Source organism: Neophocaena asiaeorientalis, unplaced genomic scaffold, assembly GCF_003031525.2.
Source record: "Neophocaena asiaeorientalis asiaeorientalis breed wild unplaced genomic scaffold, Neophocaena_asiaeorientalis_V1.1 scaffold109, whole genome shotgun sequence".
NCBI classification, from domain to species: domain Eukaryota; kingdom Metazoa; phylum Chordata; class Mammalia; order Artiodactyla; family Phocoenidae; genus Neophocaena; species Neophocaena asiaeorientalis.
The window spans coordinates 1384334-1409456 of NW_020173946.1; the positions used below are offsets into that span (position 1 = coordinate 1384334).

General features: G+C 47.3%; 1 protein-coding gene across 2 annotated transcripts in view; it reads left to right on the top strand.

Moving 5' to 3' along the window:
- SLCO3A1 (solute carrier organic anion transporter family member 3A1) overlaps positions 1 to 25123 on the top strand; it is a 307677-nt gene that overhangs the window by 251721 nt on the left and 30833 nt on the right. For both annotated transcript variants that reach the window (XM_024752826.1, XM_024752825.1), the window contains exons 5-7: positions 11924 to 12088; positions 17125 to 17323; positions 18413 to 18551. In XM_024752826.1, the coding sequence (XP_024608594.1) occupies positions 11924 to 12088; positions 17125 to 17323; positions 18413 to 18551 (503 nt within the window). The remainder of the gene's footprint in view (positions 1 to 11923; positions 12089 to 17124; positions 17324 to 18412; positions 18552 to 25123) is intronic.

A 25123-nucleotide genomic window follows, 5' to 3' on the forward strand; every position in this document is an offset into this window, starting at 1 on the left:
CATTCATCTTTTTTGTTCCCACTGCCTAGCTTAGTGCCTGGCATGTAGGTAATATGGATTGAATTAATGAATGAGTAAACAAATGAACACTTTCTTGCCAGTGTGCCCACGTACGCACATACACACATAATAGCAGCTAACGTTTGTTTTTCCTGCACCATCATATTTAATCCCCCCCGCCAACCCCATGAGACATTGGTGCCATTTTACAGACCAGGAAATTGAGGCTTACAGATGGAAAGGAAAGGCGTTTGAACCGTGGAGGGCCTCAGTGTCTGTCTTCTTAACCACGACCTTGTGCTGCATCTTCGGGCAATAAACAAACTCTCTTAAAGAAAAAGTGGCGTCAGCAAGGTGCTAAGTGACTTTTCAACAGCGGGTACTAAAACTGCGACTGTGGCTGCAGACGTGTCCTAAAACAATGAGTCTTCTAGGCAAGGGTCCAGCTAAAAAGGGAGGGAAGGACAGCTTCCTGCAAGCATTGGCGTTTCCTGACCCTCTGATGGACTTCCCAGCGGGGGATGAGTGTCACTGTACCAGCGGCTTAAAACCTGAAGGGAGAGCCCACCTTTGATCACTGAGTAAGCAGAGAAGTCAAAAGCTGAGCGCTCTTGTCTCTGCGCCCTTCATGCTGACTGCCAAGTGGCCTCTTCCTGTCCCAGAAAAGATAGTAGCACCAGGTGACCGCGGGTGATGGCTTAGCTGGCAAGGTGGGGGTGGGCCTTCAGGCTCAGAATCTTAAAAACCACGCCCAAAATATGGAGTACAGCTGATGACTTCCAAAGCACTTGCACAGACCTCCCACTTGACCCCCATAGTACGGCTGATAACGTGCGTGTCGTTACCAGTCTCCATGCCACCCATGGGGACACGGAGCTCTGGGGGATTAAACCGTGCACCCAGGTTCCCGCAGCTGTGAAGGATGCAGCTGGGACCGGACTTGGGTCTGAGACTCCCAAACCCGAACTCTTTCCTCTGTTCCTCTATTTCCCACAAAGATCCACTCAACTATTAATGAACCAACCGAGAAGGAAAAAGGGATCGGTCTGGGGTGGATGGAACAAAAGCCTTTACTGTGTTGGAGAAACTTCCACTCTTAATGTCCACTTTCTCCCTCTTCAAAAGAGGAAATGCAGAGCCCGACTCTAGAGGACCTTCATTTCTAGGGGAAATGAAATCTGCCTGGGTTGGTACCTTCCCCACGCCTCTCCCCACCCACACCCCTAATGCCATCCATCACCCGGTTCTGCTGACTTTAGCACATAAATATCTCTCCCTCCCGCTCATGGTCTGTCCTGTACTCCAGTCTGCCCTACCCCTCCAGGCTGTCATCCACACTGGGATGTGTTCAGAATATGTCTGATCCTGATAGATAGAGGCCGAGCCCTTCACGTGGCCACCAGCCCAGTGAGATTCTGCCCCTCCAGCCTCTTCTCACACCTGCCGCCCTGTTCCCACCATACCAGTCTCACCTTGCTGGCCTCTTTTTAGTCCTTCATATTCCCCAGGCTCAATGGACTTTGCATTTGCTGTTCCCACCCCTGGAATTCTGATCCCATCTTCAGACATCAGCTCACACATCATTTCCCCAAGGACATTTCCCTGACCTCCTGATGGCACCCCTCCACGGCATGTTGCTCTCTGTGTCATGGTCAGAATGTGACCTCTGTAGGAGTGATCACTTCCTCCATAAGCTCCATGAGGTCAGGGACCACATCCGGCTTTGCCCACGTCCTTGTACATGGCCGATGCTCAGTACACATCTGATAAATGGGGGGATGCATGGATCGTTGGACAGGCGCTGCCCAGCCCAGCACGGTTTGCTGCTTTCCCTAAAGCCGTCCTCACACACAGCCCCTCCCAGAGTTCTGACCTGTGTTTGACCCAACCGCAGACACTGGCTTAGCAGGAGCTCCACCTGTGTTGAGTGTCACGGCTGGCTCCCAGGTGCCTTACCTGTGTAGGAAGGAAGATCTGCTCCTGGTGCTTCAGCCACCAAATCAGAGGGTCTGCCAGACCAGTGGCTCAGGCTGACCTGCACTGTGCCTTTGGATGCGTGTCTTTACTCGCCCATCTTCCTAGCGGGCGTCTTGCTGCTTGGGCAGGGTGCATACTCGCCCCCCACCTCTGTGCCACCCACTGTTCCCGCGGGGGCCCCACGTGCGTCGGCCTGGCCGTGGGACCCAGCTCATGCCTCCGGCTTCCGCATCTCTGCCAGGCCACCTCCATCGTCTGCCAGCCAGCAGTCGGTTTCTGCTACATCTGTCTTAAGTAAGGGCCTGTTGCCTTTCAGCACAGTGTTATTGTGAGCGGCCTGGTGATCAGAGAGTCCTTGTTCTGCAGGCCAAACGGCTGAGTGTTTTTTATCATGCGATTCATCTTCAGAACTGTGCTTTCCCCTCGTGTGGGTTTCCTGTCAAAGTCTTCTTTCTTGATTCTGTGGCCAAGGAAACCATCTGCCTTCCCAACCACATGGAATTCTATGCCAAGCTGTGGTTCAGAGGCTGCCACGTCACAGGTGTCATTTTTACAGGTCCCCAGGGTCCAGACTGGTCAGTGGTTTCATCGTGTTCGTATCAGTGTCGATGGAGGATGCGCTGGGGGTTATATCCGTGCATCAGTCACGACTCCCCATCTCAAGTTATTTCAGCAAAGCGCCTGAGATGAACATAGGTGAGGGCACCTAGCACGATGCTGCCTGGCACACTGTGGATGCTCCTTGTGGTTTTGGAAGGAGGGGAGGGAGGGAGGAAAAAAGGGAGGAAGGAGGGAAAAAACTAGAAGACAGCATTTCCCAATGGGAGTTCCTTGGAACGTGAGTCCTCTGAGATGCTCAGAGAAAAACAGATCAACAAAAATAACCAGGAGTAGTGGTTACATGGCCAAATAAGTTGGGAAACCATATGTATACTATGACGCTCTTGGAGAGTCATAGAATATGTTTGTGTTAAAGGCTCTGAGAAGGCCAGCTCTAAGGAAAGCTGTCTGGCTTTGCTTTAGTTTCTATTTCTCAGACTTATGGGATCCCAGGACTCTCTTATTCATGCTCACTCTTCCGGCACTTATGATGTGTTGCTATGATACAGGATAGAAGGTGGTGAGGATTAAGGGAGGTTCAAAGGGATATAGTGAGGACCACAGAGGGAGGATTTGAAGACAGGTGCGTGAAAGATGCAGCATTTCAGCCTGATCTTGAAGGACGGGCAGGATTCCCATGGATGGAGGGGAGGGCAAAGGCTTCCGGGCTGGGATGCCTGAGATGTGCATGGAAGAGAGACATCTGGTTTTGGGAAGAGGATTTAGGGAAGGTCATGATAGAAGGCAGGCTGGTCTCAGCTTCCACATCCAGCAGAGTTCCTGGTATCCAAAGCTGCCCAGTAAGTCTTTGGTAAAATTATGAATGAATTATTGAGGGCCTTCTCATTGCCCTTCTAATGAGACTGGACTTTATTTTATGAGCCATTGTTTCCCAACTAGGGATTTGAGTCAGCACTGCATGTGGGCTTTCTTGAAACACACATATTCAGGGGCCGCATCCCTACAAATTATGATTCTCTGAGTCTGTGGTGGGCAAGGGGGATGAGGGAGAGGTGACCCAGGCATCTGGGTGTCTTTAAAGCTCCCCAGAAGATTCTAAGTGAGCTCCCAGGAGAAAACAAATGTCAGAGCTGGTGGGGGTCCCTCGAGGGTTCTCCACCAGGGGCTAATTTCTCTGGCAGTTGCATAGAAGATAAAATGGGGGAGGTGACCCGCTGATGAAATAAGCTTGGGACAGTCTGTGACATGACTCTTGGAGGTTGACGTTAGCATATTGAAGGCTCTGAGAAGACCTGCTGTAAACCCAGCACTTCCGGAAGTAGCATTAGGAAGCCTAGGTTTAGAGTTGGGCACGTACGTCAGCTTGGGTGCTTGGCTTCACCGTTTCTTTTCTGGACACTGCTGTTTCCCTTTCCAGACTTCCCAGGGATGAATTCTCCCATCGTTAGCATTTTTGTGGATGTCAGACGCAGTGAGCCCGGCCACCGCTGAGGTGGGGCGCCCTGCTCCCAGAGAAGGTTCTAGGGGCTGGCATGAAGTTATAAAAGTGGCCGTTCGCTTACGAAAGACTCTTGATTTCCTTAGTCATTTTCTGTCTGCGGCCAACATGGGAAGATGCAATATTGGGGTCTGAATAAGAGCCTGCTGCTTCCCAAGCTCCTTCCTCCACCTCTGAAATCATGTGGGGATCACGTTTCTGACTTCACACTGCTGATGCCAGGAAATGACTGGGATGACCCCAGTTTAGAGCAGCAGCTGGCAGATGCTAGACATGCCTCTGTGGACACTTAGTTCTTGCTTTAAACTGGCTAGTGGGCAACCACGCTGCTCCTCCTTGGTGTGGCTGTAAGGAGGTGGTGACTTTTCAAGAGTCGGTAGAATTGATGGGCTCTGGGTTGTCCTAACCGATCCACACCCACCTGACACTTGGATTTCGCTGTAGATGCTCATTTCCTGTGCTGATGGCTTCTTGTTTGTTCTTTCAAACCATGACCTTCTCCATACAAGGGAGGTGTTGCTGTCTGCCTATTACCTTACTGAAGATGGGCAGACAGAAGCCTGGTAGTTACTGCTTTCAAAGTTAGCCGTGAGAGGATGCTAGAAGCTCCCCTGGATGCCCCGGGCAGAGATTGGGGGATGGGCTCCTCTATAGTGATGAGGCCACAGGGGGCCCAAGTCTGCTGGTCTGGGGCCAAGTTCATGGTAGGCGCTCGCTTCCGGGAGGCACCACGGGCCTCCCCTCCCACTGGGATTTCCCTCACCCCTACCTACTCAAGGGATGGTTTGGGCACCTCCAGAATCAGTGATGGAAATGACCGTATTAGCTAATTATTCCCACTTTCCTCACAGCCCATGAACCTGCAGAACATCTCGAATGGTGTGATCATAAATTGGTCTCTGTTTCTACAGCTAATGTTCCTTAAGAGACTATGACAGTTACCTTTCAAGGCTGTGCGATTCATTTGTTTCTTTATTGGATTCTTTAATCTACCTTGCATGTATTAAGCATCTGCTCTTACCAGGCACAGTGCCCATGTCTGGGGATGGAGCTGCTACATCTCTGCTCTACCTGAGAGCACCTGGCTCCTCCTATGAGACAGACGGGAGGACCCAGACAAGGGCGTCCAGTGGGGTCGGTGGTGCCAGGATGACAGCCTGCCCTGGGCATGTGGGAACCAACTTGGTGGCTGGTGAACATTCATGCTACCCCATGAAACTTCGTTTTTCCCAGGATCCGCTCTACCTTGGCTTCACTCTTGTGCCTCCATGATGGTGTGTTTTTCCACTCCATTATTTCTTCCTTCCTCTTTCTTTTTTTTTTTTTTTCTTTTGTCGTCATGACTTGAATACTGTTATTTATCTCACCCAGATCCCCCCCACCTCTGTTCTCTTCTGGTCATGGGTCTCCTATGTTGGGAAGCACTTCATGGTGGCTCACCTTTCAGGAAAGTACTTTTCTGTTGATTCGAGGCCCCACCCAGAAACCTGAAGATTTAGAGATGAGTCCCAGAGTGCAGGCAGAACTGAGTTCAAATCCACCCTCCTTCGCTTCTCTGTTTTGTATTCTGGGATGCGGACTGTTGGGTTTCAGCCTCTCAAGGGAGCCTTGGTTTCCTTGGGTCTAAAATGAGGATGGTAGGACCACCCCCTGTTGTAATAGTCGTGAGGGTTAAAAATGAGAAACCTTGCCACGGTGCCCATCCAACGCTGGTTGCGAGGCAGGCTTTGGCGGTCATTGTCATGATTCCTGAGCAGTTGCATAGACTGGCTCCACCTCCCATCTTGGGAGATGTTAACCATGCTGAATTGACAGAAGTGTTACTAAAGAGAAAGAAAGTCAAGGCCAACTTCAGTAGAGAGACTGAAGGCAGAGAGATCTGAGGGTCAAGGGGAGTATAACTGAGCCCCACGTTGAGCACTTCCCAGAGTACCTCCAATTCCCAGGAAGGGTAGTGGACAAGGACTTGTGCCTCCTGACCCCCTGATCTGCTGAACAGCCCCCTGCAGAAGGGGGATCTTCTTGGAAAGCCCTTGGCTCCCAGGAGCTCAGTTCATCTGCTCCAGTCTCTTCCCCACTCTACTCATCACATCTGATCACATAGGCATTCCTGTAGGAAGCCTGACGTCCTCCTCCCAGCCCAAGGGCTCTCTCCCTAACATAGCCAAGGATTACTTCTATTGTACTGATTACTATTAATCCTATCGGACTCTTTTTTACTGAAGTATAGTTGACTTACAATATTGTGTTAGTTTTAGATGTACGGAAAAGTGACTGTTATGCATATATATATTTTTTTTCATACTCTTTTCCATTATAGTTTATTACAGGATATTGAATACAGCTCCCTGTGCTATACAGTCAATCTTTGCCGTTAATCCCATCAGACTCTTACCTGTATTCTAGACTAGAAGCCCTGGGCCACATGCTTTACATGCAGTGGGTCTCATTTCATGTTTGTGGCAATCCATGGGATGGAGTCATGTGCTCTGGTCCGTCTTGAAGCCAGAATTCAAATCCCAATGACCTGGCTCCTTAGACCAGGTTCTTAGCCATTATTTTATACCACCTTATTCAGTGAAACCTTTTCTGTGGTACAGGACTCTTCTGTAGGCTCTCCAATCCTTTCTTTCATTCCTCTGTCCCCCCTCCCTTCCTTTCCTACTTCTCTGCCTTCAAATGACATGGACTAAGCCCTTAGTCATGTCAGATCTGTTCATTTTCCCTAACCCCAGTGGGAATGTTTTATTATTCTTCATTCTAAGAATTAAGCCGCAGCTTGGTTACCAGGGGCAGCCTGCATGCTTAGTCCTCAAGCCAACAACAGCACCCCTCAGAACCCAGAGCAGAACAGCACAGTGGTTATGAGCACAGCGTGTGGTAGCAGGTGCTTTGCTTCCTTGACCATGGGGCCACTGTCTGCCTCCGTCTTCTCATCTGTAAATGGAGGATTTTAAGCATCCCAGGAACACAGTTTGTCGTGAGGATAATGCGAGTGGATGTGTAATCAGTTAGAATGGTACTTGGCCCACAGGAAATGCTCTGTCAGGGTTAATCCTCACGACTTCTCTAAACCTGCCTTTCTCCCTCTTGGAGAACCCACAGTTTTCCAAGAAACTGCATCCTACAGGACTGCCTTCCAAAGACTAGCAGTAGCAAACTTGTTTTCCCTGGAGATCGCTCCCAACTTTGTACCATTCCGCTAGTAGCAGCACCGTTCTCCTGATGAGAGGTGAAAAGGTTTCCCTAGCTGTGAAGCTGCATGGTACAAGCCCGCCTGCCTCCTACCCCAGCTCCCAACTTCTGAGGCTAAATCAGAAGGTGAGAGGCAAATAGCTCTGGGAGACTGTAGGTGTTTGGTAGCCTGGTGTGGCCTTGGTTCACCAATTTCTATCTGTCTGGGCCGCCTCATTAGCTACTGCCACCTTGGAAAGTTAGCATTTTATGGGCTTAACAATCCATTTGCATGAAAAAGCTTGGAACACTGGGATAGCCAACCCTAGGGTCAAGCTAATCAATACCCCTTTTCAAACTGGGGCTTTGGAGGGTAGATTGAACCTTTGGAAGGGAATCTTCTTTGACAGTACTACAAGTCATTGCAATAAAACCCAGGATGGGAGGAAGAAACTGGGAGGAAAATAGCTGAACACAAGAGGAAGCTGTCACTTCTGGAGGCGAACCGGCTGGGTATAGGCGGAAGAAAGAATGCTCTTCATGCAGATGAGGCCCACTAAGTCTTCCCTGGGCCTTCAGTCAGATAATTCTCAAACCTACTGATTTTCACATCTAATCCAAGGCAAAATTAGTCATTAGATATTCAAACAAAAGCAGGCAGGCTCCTATCTCGACAAGGAATCCTTCCAACCGAAATGGAATGATCTCTGCAATAATTAAAATGCTTGCTGAAGTATGAAAATTTTCCATTAGCTGGAGTTGCCTTTGTTGAGAAGTGCCCTCGTCATCCCCAAATAAACCACGATGGCCATGATCAAGGACAAGGAGGTACCGAGGCCCCGACAGCTAATGTGATCAAACTCAACTCCTCATTGGCATCGTTTCTGAGCCAGAGAACGTAGTTCCGAATTGGAGGATGCTGGTGGTGCCAGCTCAGCCGCAGTTTTATTTGCAAGCAAGTGTGGCTGTGGTGCTTTCTCCTACTGAAGTCCCCAGATCTAAAAAGTCTGCACTGTAACAGAGTAAATGAAGCCTACAATAAAAGCATGCTACAGGATGGTTTTCCTGGAGTGTCCCCGACGCGCTGACTGTTTGTCAGCAGTGTTTCCAAAGTTTAGACATCTTAATGCCGAAAGACTACAATGATGGAGCAACAGTGTTATTACCCGCCAAAACATGAATAGCTGGGGGCTTTCAAATTCATCTATTACAAGGAAGTGCTGTGGTTGCCCATGTAAATCCATACCACTCTCTGTGAAGCTTGGTGTTTTGTGACATAATCAGCCAGTCCCTTGTCACAGGTACATTATACCATCACAATGTGCCAGACGCTATAGCAGATCAACCTTCACTCATTAGCGGTGATTTATGACAACGGAGTCTTAACATCCAAGGGGTTTTTGTTTATGAAGACAAATACTTCATTACCTTCCGTTTATGCCCAATGTATTCATCTTCTGTATTTGTCAAACAGGACACATCTTTGAACATTACACAGTCAACATTCCTCTAAATAGTTTTACAATACTTAGTAATGTGAATTTAACAAAGGAAAATTTTCCAACATTTAAACATAGATTTTATTTATTTATTTATTTATTTATTTTTAAATTTATTACTTATTTTATTAATTTTATTTTTGGCTGCATTGGGTCTTCGTTCCTGTGCGCGGGCTTTCTCTAGCTGTGGCGAGTGGGGGCTACTCCTTGTTGCGGTGCGCAGGCCTCTCATCACGGTGGCTTCTCTTGTTGCGGAGCACGGGCTCTAGGCGCGCGGGCTTCAGTAGTTGCGGCACACGGGCTTAGTTGCTCCGCAGCATGTGGGATCTTCCCGGACCAGGGCTCGAACCCATGTCCCCTGCACTGGCAGGCGGATTCTTAACCCCTGCGCCAGCAGGGAAGCCCCTAAGCATAGATTTTAAGTGTAACCTCTTCTAGACAAGTATTTGAGATGACATTTCTAAAAAAGTCAGATTATTATAAATGCTCGAAACCGTGTAAAAAATGAACAGAACACACGCATAAAGGCCAGTCCCTTGCAATAAAGCAGGTATAAATATATAAATACCATGGATTTAAAGTTGTTTTCTCACCATCTTTATTCTTATTCCTACCATTTTTAAAGTTTTTGTTTTATTTTGTGCATGTCTACACACGCATTTATTTAATCCAAGAGTTACCTTCCTAAGATTTTAGTAGTTTAACGAGAAACCACCGTGGAACAGCTGAGGCCACCAGCTCTGGTTATTGTCTGGTTGTCTGCATCTGTTGGGATGCAGAATCAGATTGCTCAGCCCACAGTGATCCTGAGCCTCCAATCATCTGGCTCAGTCCATTCCCATAGCTAAGTTCCTTTTAGTACGTCAAAGGATCCTTAAGTCCCTGTCTTATATAGAGATTTTCATTTTTGAAACTTGGTATCTTTCCCAGAAATGATAAATTTTATGTTGTGTGTATCTGCCAGTTCCTGACCCATTGTTCTGTTATTTTGATTTATTGAGCTTGTCTGTTAACATTATTAAAAACTTATGTATCTCCTATTATTATTTTATTCTAATTAGTTGGGCCATTTAGAGGTTTCATCTCCTAGGAAATGAGATTGAGCCTGTGTAATTAGCTCTCTTCTTTAGGACAGCTGGCTAATTCATTACCTTGGAATGCAGTGTTAGACATTGCTCACCTCTTTATTTTGTATGACCATGGGCACTGATTGGTTTTTCCTAGACCTGGAATAGTACTTGCTACATCTGGGACTCTGTCTTATCTTTTTCTATTTACACAGGTGGAAACAAGTACACCGCATGCCAAATGTTCCACATTATTATGAGTACAGCAGAACAGAGGTCCCCTAACTTATCACTGGTACACCACTTTTACACGTTTTTGCCTATTTCCTTACCACCTGTACCATCATTTACATAACTTTCTCTTTAAGTAACTTTAAATCTACTTGTTTTATTTAACCTAGCGTCATCTTAAGCTATGGTAGCCATGAAACCATGCATTTGATGTATCAGTCTTATTTTAGTTAACTTTTTTTTTTTTTTTTTACTAAGTGCACATCAAAATAATGGCATAAGTATTGAAATGATGGGGTTGTCCTGATACCCCCAGACCCCTTGCCTACTGCCAGGATATGTCATCACTCCATAGCTGAGGAGATCTGGTCAAAGACCATGTACAAAGGATTCTAATGGCTGGAAAGAGCCAAATAATGTGATTACATTCAAAGGATTTTAAGAAACCCAAATCTCTCATTTGTAAAAGCAGCAAATTAAAAGGAAACCTGAGCGGTTTATGAAACCACCTACTTTAGGAAAAACAGAGTAAAATAAAATAAGATTGAAATGCATCACCTCAGCAAAACCTGCTTTGGCTCCAGTGGTAATTAAAGCGGTACACAAGCCACAAAGCACTTTTGCCCACCATCAACTCTCATCTGAGCCCTGAGCATCAGGGCTGGGCGGGCAGCAGCTTCTAGGTTGCCTTGGGTGTTGAGGAAAGACCACCCGAGGAATAAGGAAGAGATGGAGCAAAGATCTGGGTTCAGAGCATTTAATGGAGGGAAGAGCCCTGGTGCAAAGAGCTGGGTGGGGAGGACCAGGTGCAGGTGGGGCTGGAGCAGAGGGAGGATGGAGAGTGGTCAGAAGTGCGATTGGATAGCCAAGGGGCAGACTGTGGGCCATCGTACCAAGTGTGGATTTTGGCCATTGTGGAGTTTGAGTAGGAAGCTGATTTGAGCTGATCCCATTGACTACTGCATAGGGGAGGATTATATTGGATCAAGAGTGAAAACCAAGACCCTAGTCTTCCCCAAGTGAAAGCTCATGGAAGCTTGGCCAGGCGAATGTGGTTGTGAGAAGGAAGCGGGGTGGGTGGGTGGAGGCTGGATTATATATGTATTGTGTGTGCGTGTGTATGCATATACATACACTATCATTTCTTTCTTGAAACTGTTAAGATGAAATATATTTTCTTAAAAGAATAGATACATGCATATGTATACATGAATCACTTTGCTGTGTACATGAATCACTTTGCTGTACACCTGAAACTAACACAACGTTGTTGATCAACTATATTCCAACATAAAAAAAAAAAAAAAGCTGCTGAAAAAAAAGATTAAATATATTTTCTTAAAAGAATAGATACATGCATATCTATACATGAATCACTTTGCTGTACCCCTGAAACTAACACAACGTTGTTGATCAACTATATTCCAACATAAAAAAAAAAAAAGCTGCTAAAAAAAGATTAAATATATTTTCTTAACACACACCATTATAAATATTCAGGTATATTGATAATATATACTTAGATGTATTAATATAATTAATACATTTATAATTATAATACGATTAAGTTATATTTTCCCTTTTGAGAAACAAACCCCAAACTCGTCTTTTTCTTGGATGGAAATAACTTGTGATGGCTTATAAAATAGTGTTTCAAGTGTGCTGTAAAAAAAAGGAAAAGTCATGGTGTAGTTTCTCCTGCTTTCATAGTTGTCAGTTTAGTCGACGAGACATCAGCATATATTTTGAAGCCAGAGTTTTCACAATTATGGCTGACTTAACAGGTTATAGGCTTTGGCCTGGTAAACCAGGTGATTCCTGATGCTGTTTACTGAGATGGGTCAAATTGGGGCCTTGGGGGCAGAAGGCCTGGGAGTGCAGTGTGTGACCTTGGTCCTCTGCTTCTCTCCCTGCAGTGATCCCGAAGGTCACAAAGCACCTGCTCTCAAACCCTGTGTTTACCTGCATCATCCTGGCCGCCTGCATGGAGATTGCAGTGGTGGCTGGCTTCGCTGCCTTCTTGGGGAAGTATCTGGAGCAGCAGTTTAACCTCACCACCTCTTCTGCCAACCAGCTACTCGGTGAGTCTGTTTCTCAGCCTCCCAGGGGGGTGGAGAGAGGCCATCACTGCTTGTAATACTATAAGAATTGACTGAAACCCGCCAAACAGCCCGGACTGCGCTGCCCCTGCAGAAGTATATACGTGTGGTCAGCGTGCAGAAGAATTTCAAAGTATTTTCTTGGAGTAAGATTTACTTGCCTGAGACAATTGCTAAAAGTACATGATAATAAAGAGCTAAAATATAAAGTGTGCATAGGAAGCATTGCGACAGGCCAGGAAGTCTATAAATCAGTGTGAACTGGAGAATTGGGGGGAAGATGTGAGGAAGGAAGAGGGGAATCAAGATGGATCTTGAAAGTTTAGTAGCCTTTGGTCAAGAACATAAAAAAGCAAGGATATTCTTGGCAGCATAAAACCCACGGTCAGCAAATATAGAGGTTGGAAGCCATATGCTCCCCTCTATCCCTGTGCCCATGGCAGATGTAATTAATGGATCATGACACTCCTTCTCCCCAAGCTCAAGCGTGATCTTACCAGTCTTCTCAGCAGTAGACTACAGGAATCTGCTTCCAGTCCTTTGGAGCTGACATGCTAAAGAAAACCCGTTTGCCCTCACGAGAAGGCGCATTCCTTATACGCAGTAGGGAAAGCGGTCTCGTGGCGGAGGAAGGAGAATGAAGGGTCGAGAGTGACTTCCAGGTTTCTGGCTCAGGCAAAGGGTGGTACCATTTGTGAAACCTGGAAATAGCAGAAAAGAATCAGATCTGTAGGGAAGGTTGTGAGTTCAGAGTTGAAGTTGCTGAGTGTGAGATGGCCGTGGTATATCTACATGATGTCCTGTGCATGGTTGAGGGCTGAAGACGAAGATGTGGGTTGCATCCGTTTGTGCATGGTAGTTGAGGACACAGGAGTGGAATTTGCAGAAGGAAAATGTGTAGAATTAGAATAGAGGGGGTGAAACACTGCTCATAGGAAATACAGGAGGCCATAGAGAAGTTCAAGAAGCAACTCCTGAGAGAAATCCGTGGATCACGGGGGTCAAGGAAGAGATGATACCAAGAAGGAAGCTGTCAGCAGCATGAGTGCCCACGCGTGATGCGGCCTCACATGTCTCTGGTCCCTTCAACAGCCAGGACGTCTTTCAGCCTGTGTCAGGGCTGTGTCCATGAAACAGCAGCAGGGGAGCAGCCCACAAGAGGGAAGGAATAGCCAGCGACTGCAGGACACTTTCCAGAGCTTAGTGGTGGAGGGACGGAGAGAAGACATGGTGGGCAGTGTGTATTGCAGTCAAGGGATTGGAGTAGTGACGGTGCTGTTGCTAAGAGACAGTTGCTATTGTGACAGGAAGGACTTGAGCAGGTGTCTGAGCAGAGGGGAAAGAACCAGCAGAGGCGATGTGCAGAAAAGAGAGGGAGTATAGTGGACAGCCTTTGACAGAAGAGCTCATCTGTTCTGAAAGTGCAGAGAAGGAGAGAGACACAATGATGGCCCCTGAGAATATGACAAGTCCGGCCTGGCAGTCGAGAGGGCTCCAGCCCCATGGAATTCTCTTCTCTGTTAAGTAGAAGTAGATCATGTCCTGAGAGAAATGGGCGAGGTGATATTTTCTGATCTTCTCCTTAGCATTTCCTTCACAAAACGGCCAATAAACCCACGTAAAGGTGCTGACCCATCATGAGTCATCCGGAAGACACATACGAGCACCACCGATGAAATACTAGTCCATGTCTGCCAGACTGATAGTACCAAGTGTTGGCGAGGATGTGGAGCCACTGGAACTCTCATACACTGCTGGTGGGAGTGCAAAATGGTGCAAGCGCTTTGGAAAACTGTTTGGCAGTACCCATGAAAGCTAAAAGCGTATGCTTACGCTGGGATCCAAGCATTCCACTTCTGGGCATAAATCCAACAGAAGTGAGTGTTTAGGTCCACTCATTTATATATGCCTAGGTACAGTATCCAAAACAGCTTTATACATGACAGCCCCAAACTGGAAACAACCCAAATATCTATCGATACTAGAATGGGCAAATGAATGATAGAATATTCATACAGTGAATTGTCATACAGCACGAGAAAGAAAGAGCTTGTATACACGCCTCGGTGTGGATGGATCTGACAGAGTTGAAAGACGTCAGACACAAAAGAGGACATATTTATGAGTTAAAAAGAAGAAAAGTTAATTAAAGTGATAGAGGCCAGAATGATAGTTACCCTTGAGGGTGGAGGGAATGGAGGAACAGGGAGCCCCTGGGGCTGCCGGAAATGTTTTAATACAGGGGTGTATAAAGGGGCAAAAATTCATCAGTGTTCCCTTAAGCTTATGCACTTCACAGGACGTAAGGTATCAAGTTAAAAAAAATTAAAACCCTACCGGCAATGATGTGGCCAGATCCCAGCACCTCTCCCTGGGAGCTGCCAGGGCAGCACAAGCCTTGTGTTTTTCTTTTTTACTAATAACTCTCTACCATCCACTATTTTATAAGTATTTCTTCCAAGAGGTATTAGCAAGATGCAGTCAGCCCTTTAGTACCTGTCTGACAGAGTTAGGGTAAAATGTGTCTCTCTATAATTAAAGTTATAACTTCTTCATTATACCTACAATCTCTCAGGTTTTGCCCTCCAGCACCCACAGAGTTTATCTCTCACTTCCTGGTTTCTTTGCAGCAGCTCCTTACATTTTGATCACATTTGCTTCAAAGTTGGGGCTCTGTTCTATTTCAGGACAGATTTCCAAAGTTTTCTATCAGCAAACAAATCAGTAGTCTTCAGGGCAGAAGGTCAAAAACAATCTCACCTTCCTGCACCTGTTTCTGTCCCAGGGACTCTGTCTGTTAGAGCACTTGCATAGGGAGACCCTCTCCCGCCATGTGGAGAAGCAGCCTGGTGGCCCATCTGTCGGTCCGTCCATCCGGCTGGCAGCCCAGGCAGGCAGGACACGTGCCCTCTCTCTGTGCCCTACCCATAGCATCAGTCTGTTAGCATGGACTCTGGAAGGCTGGCTGCAGGAGGGGATGGCAGGGGGGCCTTTAGGGGACAGAGAGAGGCAGCAGAAGCGTAAGGCGAGGCTCGTGTCCAAAAATGCTTCATCAGTAGCCCCCGCAAACCTAGGGGATGGACCCCTGCAGTCATCCTGGGCCATCAGCGCTGTCTCTGGGCCACCCACGAAGTCATCAGCAGATGGGGCAGAGTTCAGAAAAGAGCAACACAGATGATTAAGGGCTGATGGCACTGATTTATGCGTGAAGATAAAAAGGACTCAATCTGCATAGGTGAAGCTAATGAGGATGGAGTTGGGGGGTAGTTCTGATAACTGCCCGCAAGCTAAGGCTGCACACACGTCAGGGAGGGAGAGGGAAGGCTGATGATGGCTTGGAGGAAAGGTGCTGAAAGCCTGTTATTGCCATAGTTACCATCATCACCAGGGGCCGCTCCCTGCTGCCTCTGATGGAAAATGGAACAAAATGCAACCTGCTCTCTGGGCGTGGGCTCTGGCCATCAGTATTCACTCACACAAATCCCATCTGCTCGCTGTTCCGTTCATCTTGAAAATAATCCCCAGGCGCCCACTCTGTGCTGGGCACCGTGGTAGGCACAGGGAGCCGGGACTGAACAGGATGGAACGGTTCTTGTCCTCAGGGAAGCTGCATTTCAGGAGGGGGAGAGAGAACAAGAAACGAGAAAACCAGAAATACCTGAGGCAGCTTCAGATACTGGGGAGAGCCATGCCAACAATAAAACAGGGCAAGAAACAGTAGGAAATCCCAAATGGGCTGCAGGACCACTCTAGATGGGGCGGTCTGGGAAGGCCCTCCATAGGGCCCAGCCAAGTAAAGGTAGAGGGTAAGAATGTCCTAGAACAGGAAACAGCAAGTGCAGAGACTGGGGGCTTGAATGGATTTGGCCTCTTCCAGGGAGAGAGGGGAGGAGGATAGTTGGGGGAGCGGAGTGGCATGGGGTTTAGACAGGCAAATAGGGGCGAGGTCCTGAGGATCATCTATACCAGGACGAGAGAGAACCAAGCACAGCTCGTCCAAGAGCATCAAATAATACAGAGATACTATGTTTTTCACGAAGTGTAACTTGTGCTATTTCCCTTGCAGAGCTCAGCCTCCCTGATTGTTTTTCTCACCAGAATATTAAAATTAATTTGCATTCCTTTAGCGCATACCAGCTGATTGATGGAGTCAGTTGACCTAGAGGTCTGTTGATTGGCAAGGAAGAGGCAGCCTAAACTGGAAAATTAGCCATGCCCAATCTACACGGTAGATAAATGACACACAGTAATTTAAAGCTGAGTTTAGATGAAGTGAATCAGAACAGAACAAAACCAAACAGGAGATTGGAACCCTAGGATCCTTCGGTCCTCCTAAGATGCCCTGAGTCTCTGAGAATCAGAAACAACAGGTTTATGGTCCTGCTGCCTTGCAGATAGCTCTGTTTATAAGAAAGGGGAAAAAAAATATATGCCAGTTCCTCACCAGGAGCTATGAAACGTATTAACTTGATTGACGCTGCTTCCTGAGAGGTCACGGGGCTGGTTAAAACACTGTCTCCACAGGCTGGTGAGTTCTGGGACCTTCGTTTAAACAGCCTCCAGACCCTTCCTTGCCTGAAGAGTGGGGGAAAATCCCCAATTTGATCCCCTTTCCCACACCACCTGGAAAACACACAGAGGGCACATCACTGCTCCCTGATGCTTTTCTCAAACGCGCGTGCGTGTTCCCAGCTGGTCTGACGTGTCTCTCGGTTGTTCCCACACCAGCTGGGTGTGTTTCCCGCGAGAGTTCCCCACTTAGCATGCCAGGTGTGTGACTTAGACTCCTAATCATGGAGTTTTTATGGGTCTGTCTTCCCCGATTTTCGTGAGCTCCTTGAGGGTAGAAATGAGGCCATTAGCAGACACTTTGGGACACAGTGGAACAAGTGGTACCACAGTGGTGTCACAGGGAATCCTGTCCGTGCAGGGCTCGGCCTCGGGCCTGGCACCCAGGGTCTGCATTGATTGGCCCCTCTTCCCTGGCTAATGGTCCCTGCCCCTCTGCTCTCCTCCAGGGATGACTGCGATCCCATGTGCCTGTCTGGGCATCTTCCTGGGCGGTCTCCTGGTGAAGAAACTCAGCCTGTCTGCCCTCGGGGCCATTCGGATGGCCATGCTCGTCAACCTGGTGTCCACCGCTTGTTACGTCTCCTTCCTCTTCCTGGGCTGTGACACGGGCCCTGTGGCTGGGGTTACTGTTCCCTATGGAAACACGTAAGTCCCAGAAAGGTCTCGCCACCCCTGCCTGCCCAGGATGCCAGGACCCTCTCTCCTGGGTAGGTTAATGGAGCCAGTTCTGTCCCTAGTGACCATGAGCTGCGAAGTCGGTGATGCCTCTGCATCTTCCTCCCAGGGCTGTACAGTCTATGTGAACCTTCTGGGCAGAGAGGGCTGACTTCCACTTAAAGGCTCTCTCCCAGGGCGGCCAAGGGAGCACTGGGGAGACAGTCAGACATTCACTCCCCAGAGGACTCAAATGCCAATTTTTGTCATTTGATTTTAGGAATGACATGAAGATAGAAAATTAAAAATAAGTTTTATTTTCAAATTCAGCTTAAAATAAGAGACTTCAACAATTCTTTTTTTTTTTTTTTTTTGGCCCCATGCAAACCCCCTGCAATGGAAGCACGGAGTCTTAACCACTGAATCACCAGGGAAGTCCCAACAATTCCTTAAACCATCAGAAGCTATCATTAGACTCATATAGTAATTACAGGGTATGAGCCATAGTAGGTACTGATAAGTGTGGGAGGGAGAGATGGAGGGGAAAAAAGGAGAGAAGAATGGAAAGAAGTTAGCTCTTATAGGACAACTTACTTCCTAGTTATTATCCCAAGACTTTGAACTAAAGTCCAATCAGACTTGCCCTTAGAGGGAATTACAGAGAGTCCTTACATATCCAGTGCCAATAGCAGTCCCCTTTTCTACGTGAGACTCTGCAGCTGCCTTGGGAATCCAGTTTGGAGCATCAGGGCTGCAGCATGGTTGGCCTGCAGGGTACCAGTTCCTCTCCACACCAGTCTCCTCCTCTGAGCAGGCCACCAGGCCTTCTCCTGAAGTTAAGTCAGGAGAAGTAGGGCCGGGCTTATCTGCCACCCTGCGAGGTCAAACAGGCAGAATGGGAGCACACGGGCAGAGGCAGCTTCTGTATATCCATGCACAGTCCAAGCACTGATGGCCCTCCTTCCCTGAACCATGACCGCACTGGCGACCATGACCACAGAGGGCAGAGGGCTGTCACTGGGGGGATCCAACAGAAGTTGACCTTTCTCTGATGGGTTCCACGTTTCCTGTCTTTTCCAGCTCATCACCTGGCTCGGCCCTGGACCCCTACTCGTCCTGCAATAAAAACTGTGAATGCCAAACGGATTCCTTCACTCCAGTGTGTGGAGCAGATGGCATCACCTACCTGTCTGCCTGCTTTGCTGGCTGCAACAGCACGGTATTGGTGATTTTCTGATGGGGTGGGATGGGGCAGGGGACTCAGACAGCTAAAGTAGCTTAAAACCCAAGGGCAAGGGCAAGAGTGGGCAACCACACGTGTCCTCAACTTTGTGTTCCTGCACTGTGAATTTATCTCAGCCTCTGCCCTGCTCTAGTGGAGGATTCTCCATCGGCAGGATGGGAGGCCTGCCAGGCCATCTAGCTGCTTCTTGCTAAATCAAATAGGTTTCCAAAAAGTGTCTTTGAGCAACTGAAAGTAAAAATTCAAAGGTAGCTCTGTGGAGCCAGAGGAAAAGATTGTGGTTCAAAGAACTCACAAAAGGTATCAATGGAATGGGATGACTCTACAGGTAATGAGCTCCCCATCAACAGAAGTATGTAAAGAAAGGCTAGAAAGCCACTTATCAGGGAAGGCCTCTTCCAAACCTGAGGTTATGTGGCACTAATCCAACCTGTTCTCTGCTCAGTTTCCTTTGCCCTTTTCTTCTTAGCTAGATGCCTCCCACCTTTTTCCATCCTCCCACTATCATTTTTTCTTGGCTCTTTCCTTCTCAGCATGAATTATGCAATTTGCTGTCAGCCTGCAGCTTTCCACATTCTCTGCATGAAAACTTGAGGCTAAGGGCCTGCTCACCCAGTCCTGCTGATCCCACCTTGCAGGCGTCTCTTGCACCTGCCCTTCTGCATCCACACCACCACTGCCCTGGTGCAGGTCTTCCTCATCTCTTGCTTGGACCAGCATAGTAGTCGCCTCCCTGGCCTCACAACTCAGGATCACCCCCTGCTGGTCTGTCTTCTACACTGAAGCCAGAATGATTTCTGTAATACTGTATAGGATCCTTTCTAATGCTACTGTCAGCTAGAAGATAAGATCTAGGCACTGAATTGGGTTTGTGTGTGTCTTCAGCATGTGTCTTTCCTCCGCCATGCTCTTCAGCTGTGCTTCCTTTCAGTTGGTGGTATTCAGCTTTCCCCCACACAACATGTGTCTTTTCCTGCTTCTCCCTCCAATTGGACAACTCCTACTCACCTGTCAATACCCTACTCAAATGCCCCCTGCTCCGTGATACCATCCCTGCCCTCCTTTATCTTTGGGGTTCTTGACCCTGCAATCTTAGTACCTGTCTCTCCTGGAGGCATTTCTCTTGTTTCACTGCAGTGATCTATTTTTCATTTGCCCTGACCTGTGAGTTTCCTAAGTGAGAGCTGGCATCCACAAGTGCTCCAGAAATGTCCAGAAGTGTATAGATGGAAAGAAAGATAAGAAGGCTGAGTGGCTGCTTTCAAGGAACTTAGAGTTGAAATCATTTGTTTCCTCTCCTTTCCACATCCCGTATCTTTTGGGAGTAGTGATTTCTCCGAAGGAAGAAAAATTGATCATTTATTTTCATTTCCAAAGGTCTCATTTTTCCTTGCATTTAACATTTAGATTCTTGGCCGGTTACTACCATTTTTCTATAGAGAAAGTAAATCACCTTGGGGGGAGGGGAACTGATTTTTTAAATTAGATGATAAAGCAGTTTCTTCAAGTGAGAGGAAATGAATTTTTAAAAAGAGATGGGACCTTGAGAATGGTTAAAATAAAAATCCGAGCTATTCTTTTTCATGACAGCAATTTCATTAACACTTTAATGTCCAAAAAGTTATATTATAAATCAGTTTTGGTGACTGTGCTGTTATAAGAATGACATTGACTCAGTATAGGCTAGTGTCCTGAGACCAAAGCAGTCTATTCCAGGGCATTTTCTGACCAAAAAATAGTCTAGAAAAATCCATGTCTCCTGATCTTGCATGGACTAGAGTCTTATTGAATAAGAGCCTAATCAGGCCCGGGTTTGCTTCTAGCTGCTGAAACAGCAGCTGTGGAATGCAATTAGCATCAGAGGGCAAGCTTCTCCGCTTCCCTCTGGACATATGGTTTATTCCCCAGACACCTGCCTTTTCTTCACAGTACCGGAGGCCTCATGTTGTCTGCTGGGGTGCAGGCGAAGCAGAGAGGTGATATCCCCCCACAGTTACAATCTCTTTCTCAAGAGATTGAGAAAACCCCAGGGCTGGGGTGGGAATAACACTGCACCCCGTGGAGGCAGATCTCTGGAGGCCCTGCCTTCCAATGGGTGGATGAGGGCTTTGGGGCCACAGAGCCACGTGTATCCTGGAAAGGGGCCTTTGTGATGGTCGAGCCCTAAAAACAACCACAACCATAAAACTTGCAACAGCAGCAAGTTTTTCCGAGAGCCGGTGCGGGCCAGGTGACGGGGCCTTCCACGTGTTCCTCATGGCCCGTGGCAGCTTGGCCCAGAGTCAGAGGAATATCAGTATTTTGAGAAAATGCCAAAACAGTGGATTAGATTCCTGGTATGTTTACTCCCTCCTCCTCTACCTCTTCCTTTCTTGTCTCCAAGCTCCCCCAAAAAACTCTTCCACAGACTACGGTCTTCTTCATCTCTCTTCCCTCTTTCCCTTTTTTGTATTTATTCCTTCTGCATCCACTGGAGTCCTTTCCCAGTGTCAATGCAACCATTCTTTCACCTATACCCCCAGCCCCGCATATATTGGGTTGGCCGAAAAGTTCATTCGGTTCGTGACTACATTAAAGTTTTTGGTGAAAATGAAAAATGTCTTTACTTAAAACCGAATGAACTTTTTGGCCAGCCCAGTATCTCACTCACCCTCGTAACAACTTCGGCAAGGAGGTGTTCTACTTATTCCCCGATTACAGATTAGTCCCTTGCCCGAGGTCACACAGAACATGGTGGCGTTGGCGCGGGAACGCAGGGTCTGTCTGACGCCAATCCCAGTGTCTTCCTCTGACCCTGTGACTTCCCTCTTTAGGATCCCTCCATTTTTTCCACCAGAAAGAAGCTCTCCGTGCGTCCCCCCCACAGTCGGGACATTGCGCTTTCACGATCTGGCCCTGCTGCCTTTCCAGCCTCAACCTCCCCCGCTCTGCCCACCTTCTGAGGAGCCACTAGCTGTGTCAGACTTCTTGGGGTGCCCCCAGCACACCCAGTTCTCTCTTACCTCCAGACCTTTGTCCATGCTGTTTCTTTCATCAGGGCTAGTCTTCCCCTAAGCCCTTCACATCCCTAACACCTCCTTATGCGCAGCTGAGACGCCTCCTCCCACTTCCTCACTGCTTCCAGGGCTGCATTGGCACCCCTCCTGCAGAGGCCTCAGCACCTGCCCTCCCAGCAAGGCTCTTACTGTGGCCCCCTCCACTGGACTGAATGGTCCACGTTCGCCTGCATCTCCATCACCAGTCCATCACTAGGCTCCAGTATCCAGGGATGGGGTTCTGCTGTGGGCCATTGCATTCCCAGTATTAGCCATGGCTCTGGATAAAGGCCCTAGGTTTTCTGCACACCCGGCTGGAGGTTCTATGCCAAGCTCAGCAAGCCCCAGGGCGCCATGGGCGGTAATACCACAACTGGCAGGCAGGTTGGTTGGCTGGTGCAGATTTCAATCCTAAACACCTCTTGCGTGCTCATCTCTCCCCACTTGATAGCTTCCACCCAGACTTGTGAAAATTTCCCCTAACTTGATTAGATGCGAATAAGTCACTGAGGACATCATTCTGATTATTAGGAGATCTGGTTCACATTAGCGGTTTCCTGATATTAGACTGCCCTTCCTGCCCTGCTTTGGGGTTTTGTTTTTCATTTTCTGATCTCATTTCTCCTTGAGTGATAGTGATGGAAGTTTCCAGAATTGCATTTAATATACAACTTCCAATTCTTCTCATTGCATATGACCAGGAAGAGTGACGAAAAAGATAGCAAGCTAATTCTGTAAGCTTCCTTTGGCATGAATATATTGTCCGGATTGTTTCTGTATCTTTCACTCTCAGAGGTAATTATTCTAACAGAAAGCATGTTGGTAGCTGCTGATTGACTGCTGGAAGTTGTATCCTTTTGACGTACTGAATAATTGACTTAAAAAAAGCTTCTATCAGCCACCAATGGAATGTTGAAAATCAGTACAAGTCCAGCACAGCAGTTTGTAGGGGGCTAATGATAGACAACTAATCTGTTCCCCCATCCAGGCAACAAGGATTTATCAAGCGCCTGTTTGAGTAGAGCCCTGAGTAGGTGCTATGGCGGGGAGGGGAGGGGGCAGCCCCATTTTGGATGCGTGCGGGGTGCTGCTCCTCGTTCAATATCCTGGGTCTCGGTCCTGGCTGCACATTAGAATTGCTTGGGAGCTTTTAAAACATGAGGCCTGAGGTCTATCCTGAGATTCTGCTTCCCTCTTTCTGGAGTGGGACCCTGCCATCAGTTTTTTTTTTTAAGATTTCATTTATTTGTTTATTTTTTGGCTGCATTAGGTCTTCATTGCTGTGTGCGGGCTTTCTCTCGTTGCGGCGAGCGGGGGCTACTCTTCGTGGCGGTACGTGGGCTTCTCATCGTGGTGGCTTCTCTTGTTGCGGAGCATGGGCTCTAGGCGCGTGGGCTTCAGTAGTTGTGGCACACGGGCTCAGTAGTTGTGGCTCGTGGGCTCTAGAGTGCAGGCTCAGTAGTTGTGGTGCACGGGCTTAATTGCCCTACCTGCCGTCAGTTTTTTAAACACTCCCGCCCCACACACACACACACACAAGTGTTTTTGATATGTAACCAAGGTTGAGAACCACTGGGCACTGTTGACAGTTTGGGCTGCATCACCCTTTGCTGTGGGACTAGAGGATGTTTAGCAGCATCCCTGGGGCTCTACCCACCGGATGCCAATAGCAGCACTACCCCCTGCACCCTCTGCCATTTGTGAAACCACCAATGCCTCCAGATAGTTCCATAGGTCCCTGAGTGGGGGGACAGAATACCCCCCAGTTGGGAACCACTGCTGTAGTCAAAGGAATGAGTTCTTAAAATTTTCTAGAAACAGGGCAGCATCTGGGCTGACACTGAGCATTCATCCTTCAGTCTCCTTTTCCATCTCACCGTTACTGGGCTCACCCACTGTAGAAACCAAGCTGGAGGTTAGAGGTGCCATGTCAGCATCTTCCAGCAGAAGAAACAAACTAGTCGATTAAATGCTATATCTGCCAGCAGGGGTGACTACAGTGGCTGAACCAAGGCTTAACAGACTGGGTATTTCATATACAAATCTAGATTTCTGGCCTCTCTGAAAGGCCAGAAAGGTGGATGAGAATTAACATGGCACCTGCACCCCGATGGGGCAGCAGTGGCTGGAGCTAAGAGGAGACTGATGCTTTAGACAAGACATTTGATCTCCACTTAGCCATGGTCCCCACCACTGGTCACCCCGGACACCAGACCATTTTTCTTATCTGTTTCCTAAGGGTCCCCAAAGGTCTGGAGTTTGCAAATCCTCTTGTATGGCCTGACCCCATTTGCCAGAACTGATTTAAAAGTCTGTCCTCATCCTGGTGATGGCTTGTCAGAGGGACTTGGGAATATTCTGAAGTCAAGCCCAATGAGGGCATTGCCACCCAGGGCATCTAATATATCTCAGGCCCTGGGCTAGACATTAGAAATATAGAGATGAATAAGGCAAGGAGATCATATTTACTATAAGTTAAGATGTAATATATTAATAGAGTTACGTTACAAGGGAACACCCAAGAGCAGCAGCTGACCAGACCTTATATGTTTATAATATGGTATTAAGTGAAAAGAGCACATTATAGAACAATAAGTAGATTCTGATCCCTTTTAGTAAAGGTAAAGAAAAATCTAAAGATTTGTCTATCTCTGCATGGGAAAAGATTGGAAGGATAAGCCTGTCACAGAACATTATCTCTGGCTAGGACTAAAAACTTAATTTTTATATATTTCTGTACATTTTTCTGTATATTTCTAAATAACCTAAAATGAACATGCATCCCTTTTCCAATAAGGAAAAACATTGGTATTAAAAAAAAGATCCAGCATGAAAGGTCGGGTGGTTACAGTCTAATGGAAGGAAACAGGTATGTAGAGAAATTGGTGAACTTGGAGCCTTCTGCCTGCTTGGGTAGGAATTGGTTCAGGGTGGGGTGGGGCTGGAAGGAGAGAGTGTGGATGTTATTTCCTGGAGAAAGAGCAAGGGGCAGGGCCAGGCTTCATCCATGGAGGATGCGTAGGTAGCTGCCCGGTGGATAATTGATCCATCAGTATTGACTATTGGGGGAAAAAAAACAAAAACAACTTTATTTGCCAGATACTTTTGAAACACTGCTGAGGAGTATTTTGTTCTTATAATATGAGCTGTCAAAGTAGCATGCTTATTATTTCCTTCATCAAGAGAAAATGAAACCTAGATTTGAGAGAGTCATTTTTCTATTTTTATGCTCTCCAGCTTTATCGTAGTTATTTACTCCATCATTGCATGTGAATAGAAACATTTCTCAATTTAAATTAATGGCTGAATGTAGAACAAGAGTACAATTTTTAGTGACTCTGTTCTTCTTTTGTTGATTTCTTCTTCTGGAGTTTAAAATTTTTTCAAATAGATGATACATGTGTGTGGTTCAAAAACCAAAAAGGAGGGAGTGGAAACTCCTTTCTACCTCAGTCTCCTGTTCACCCACTTTTCAACCCACTACTCTGCCCAACAGGTAATTACTATTGTTAG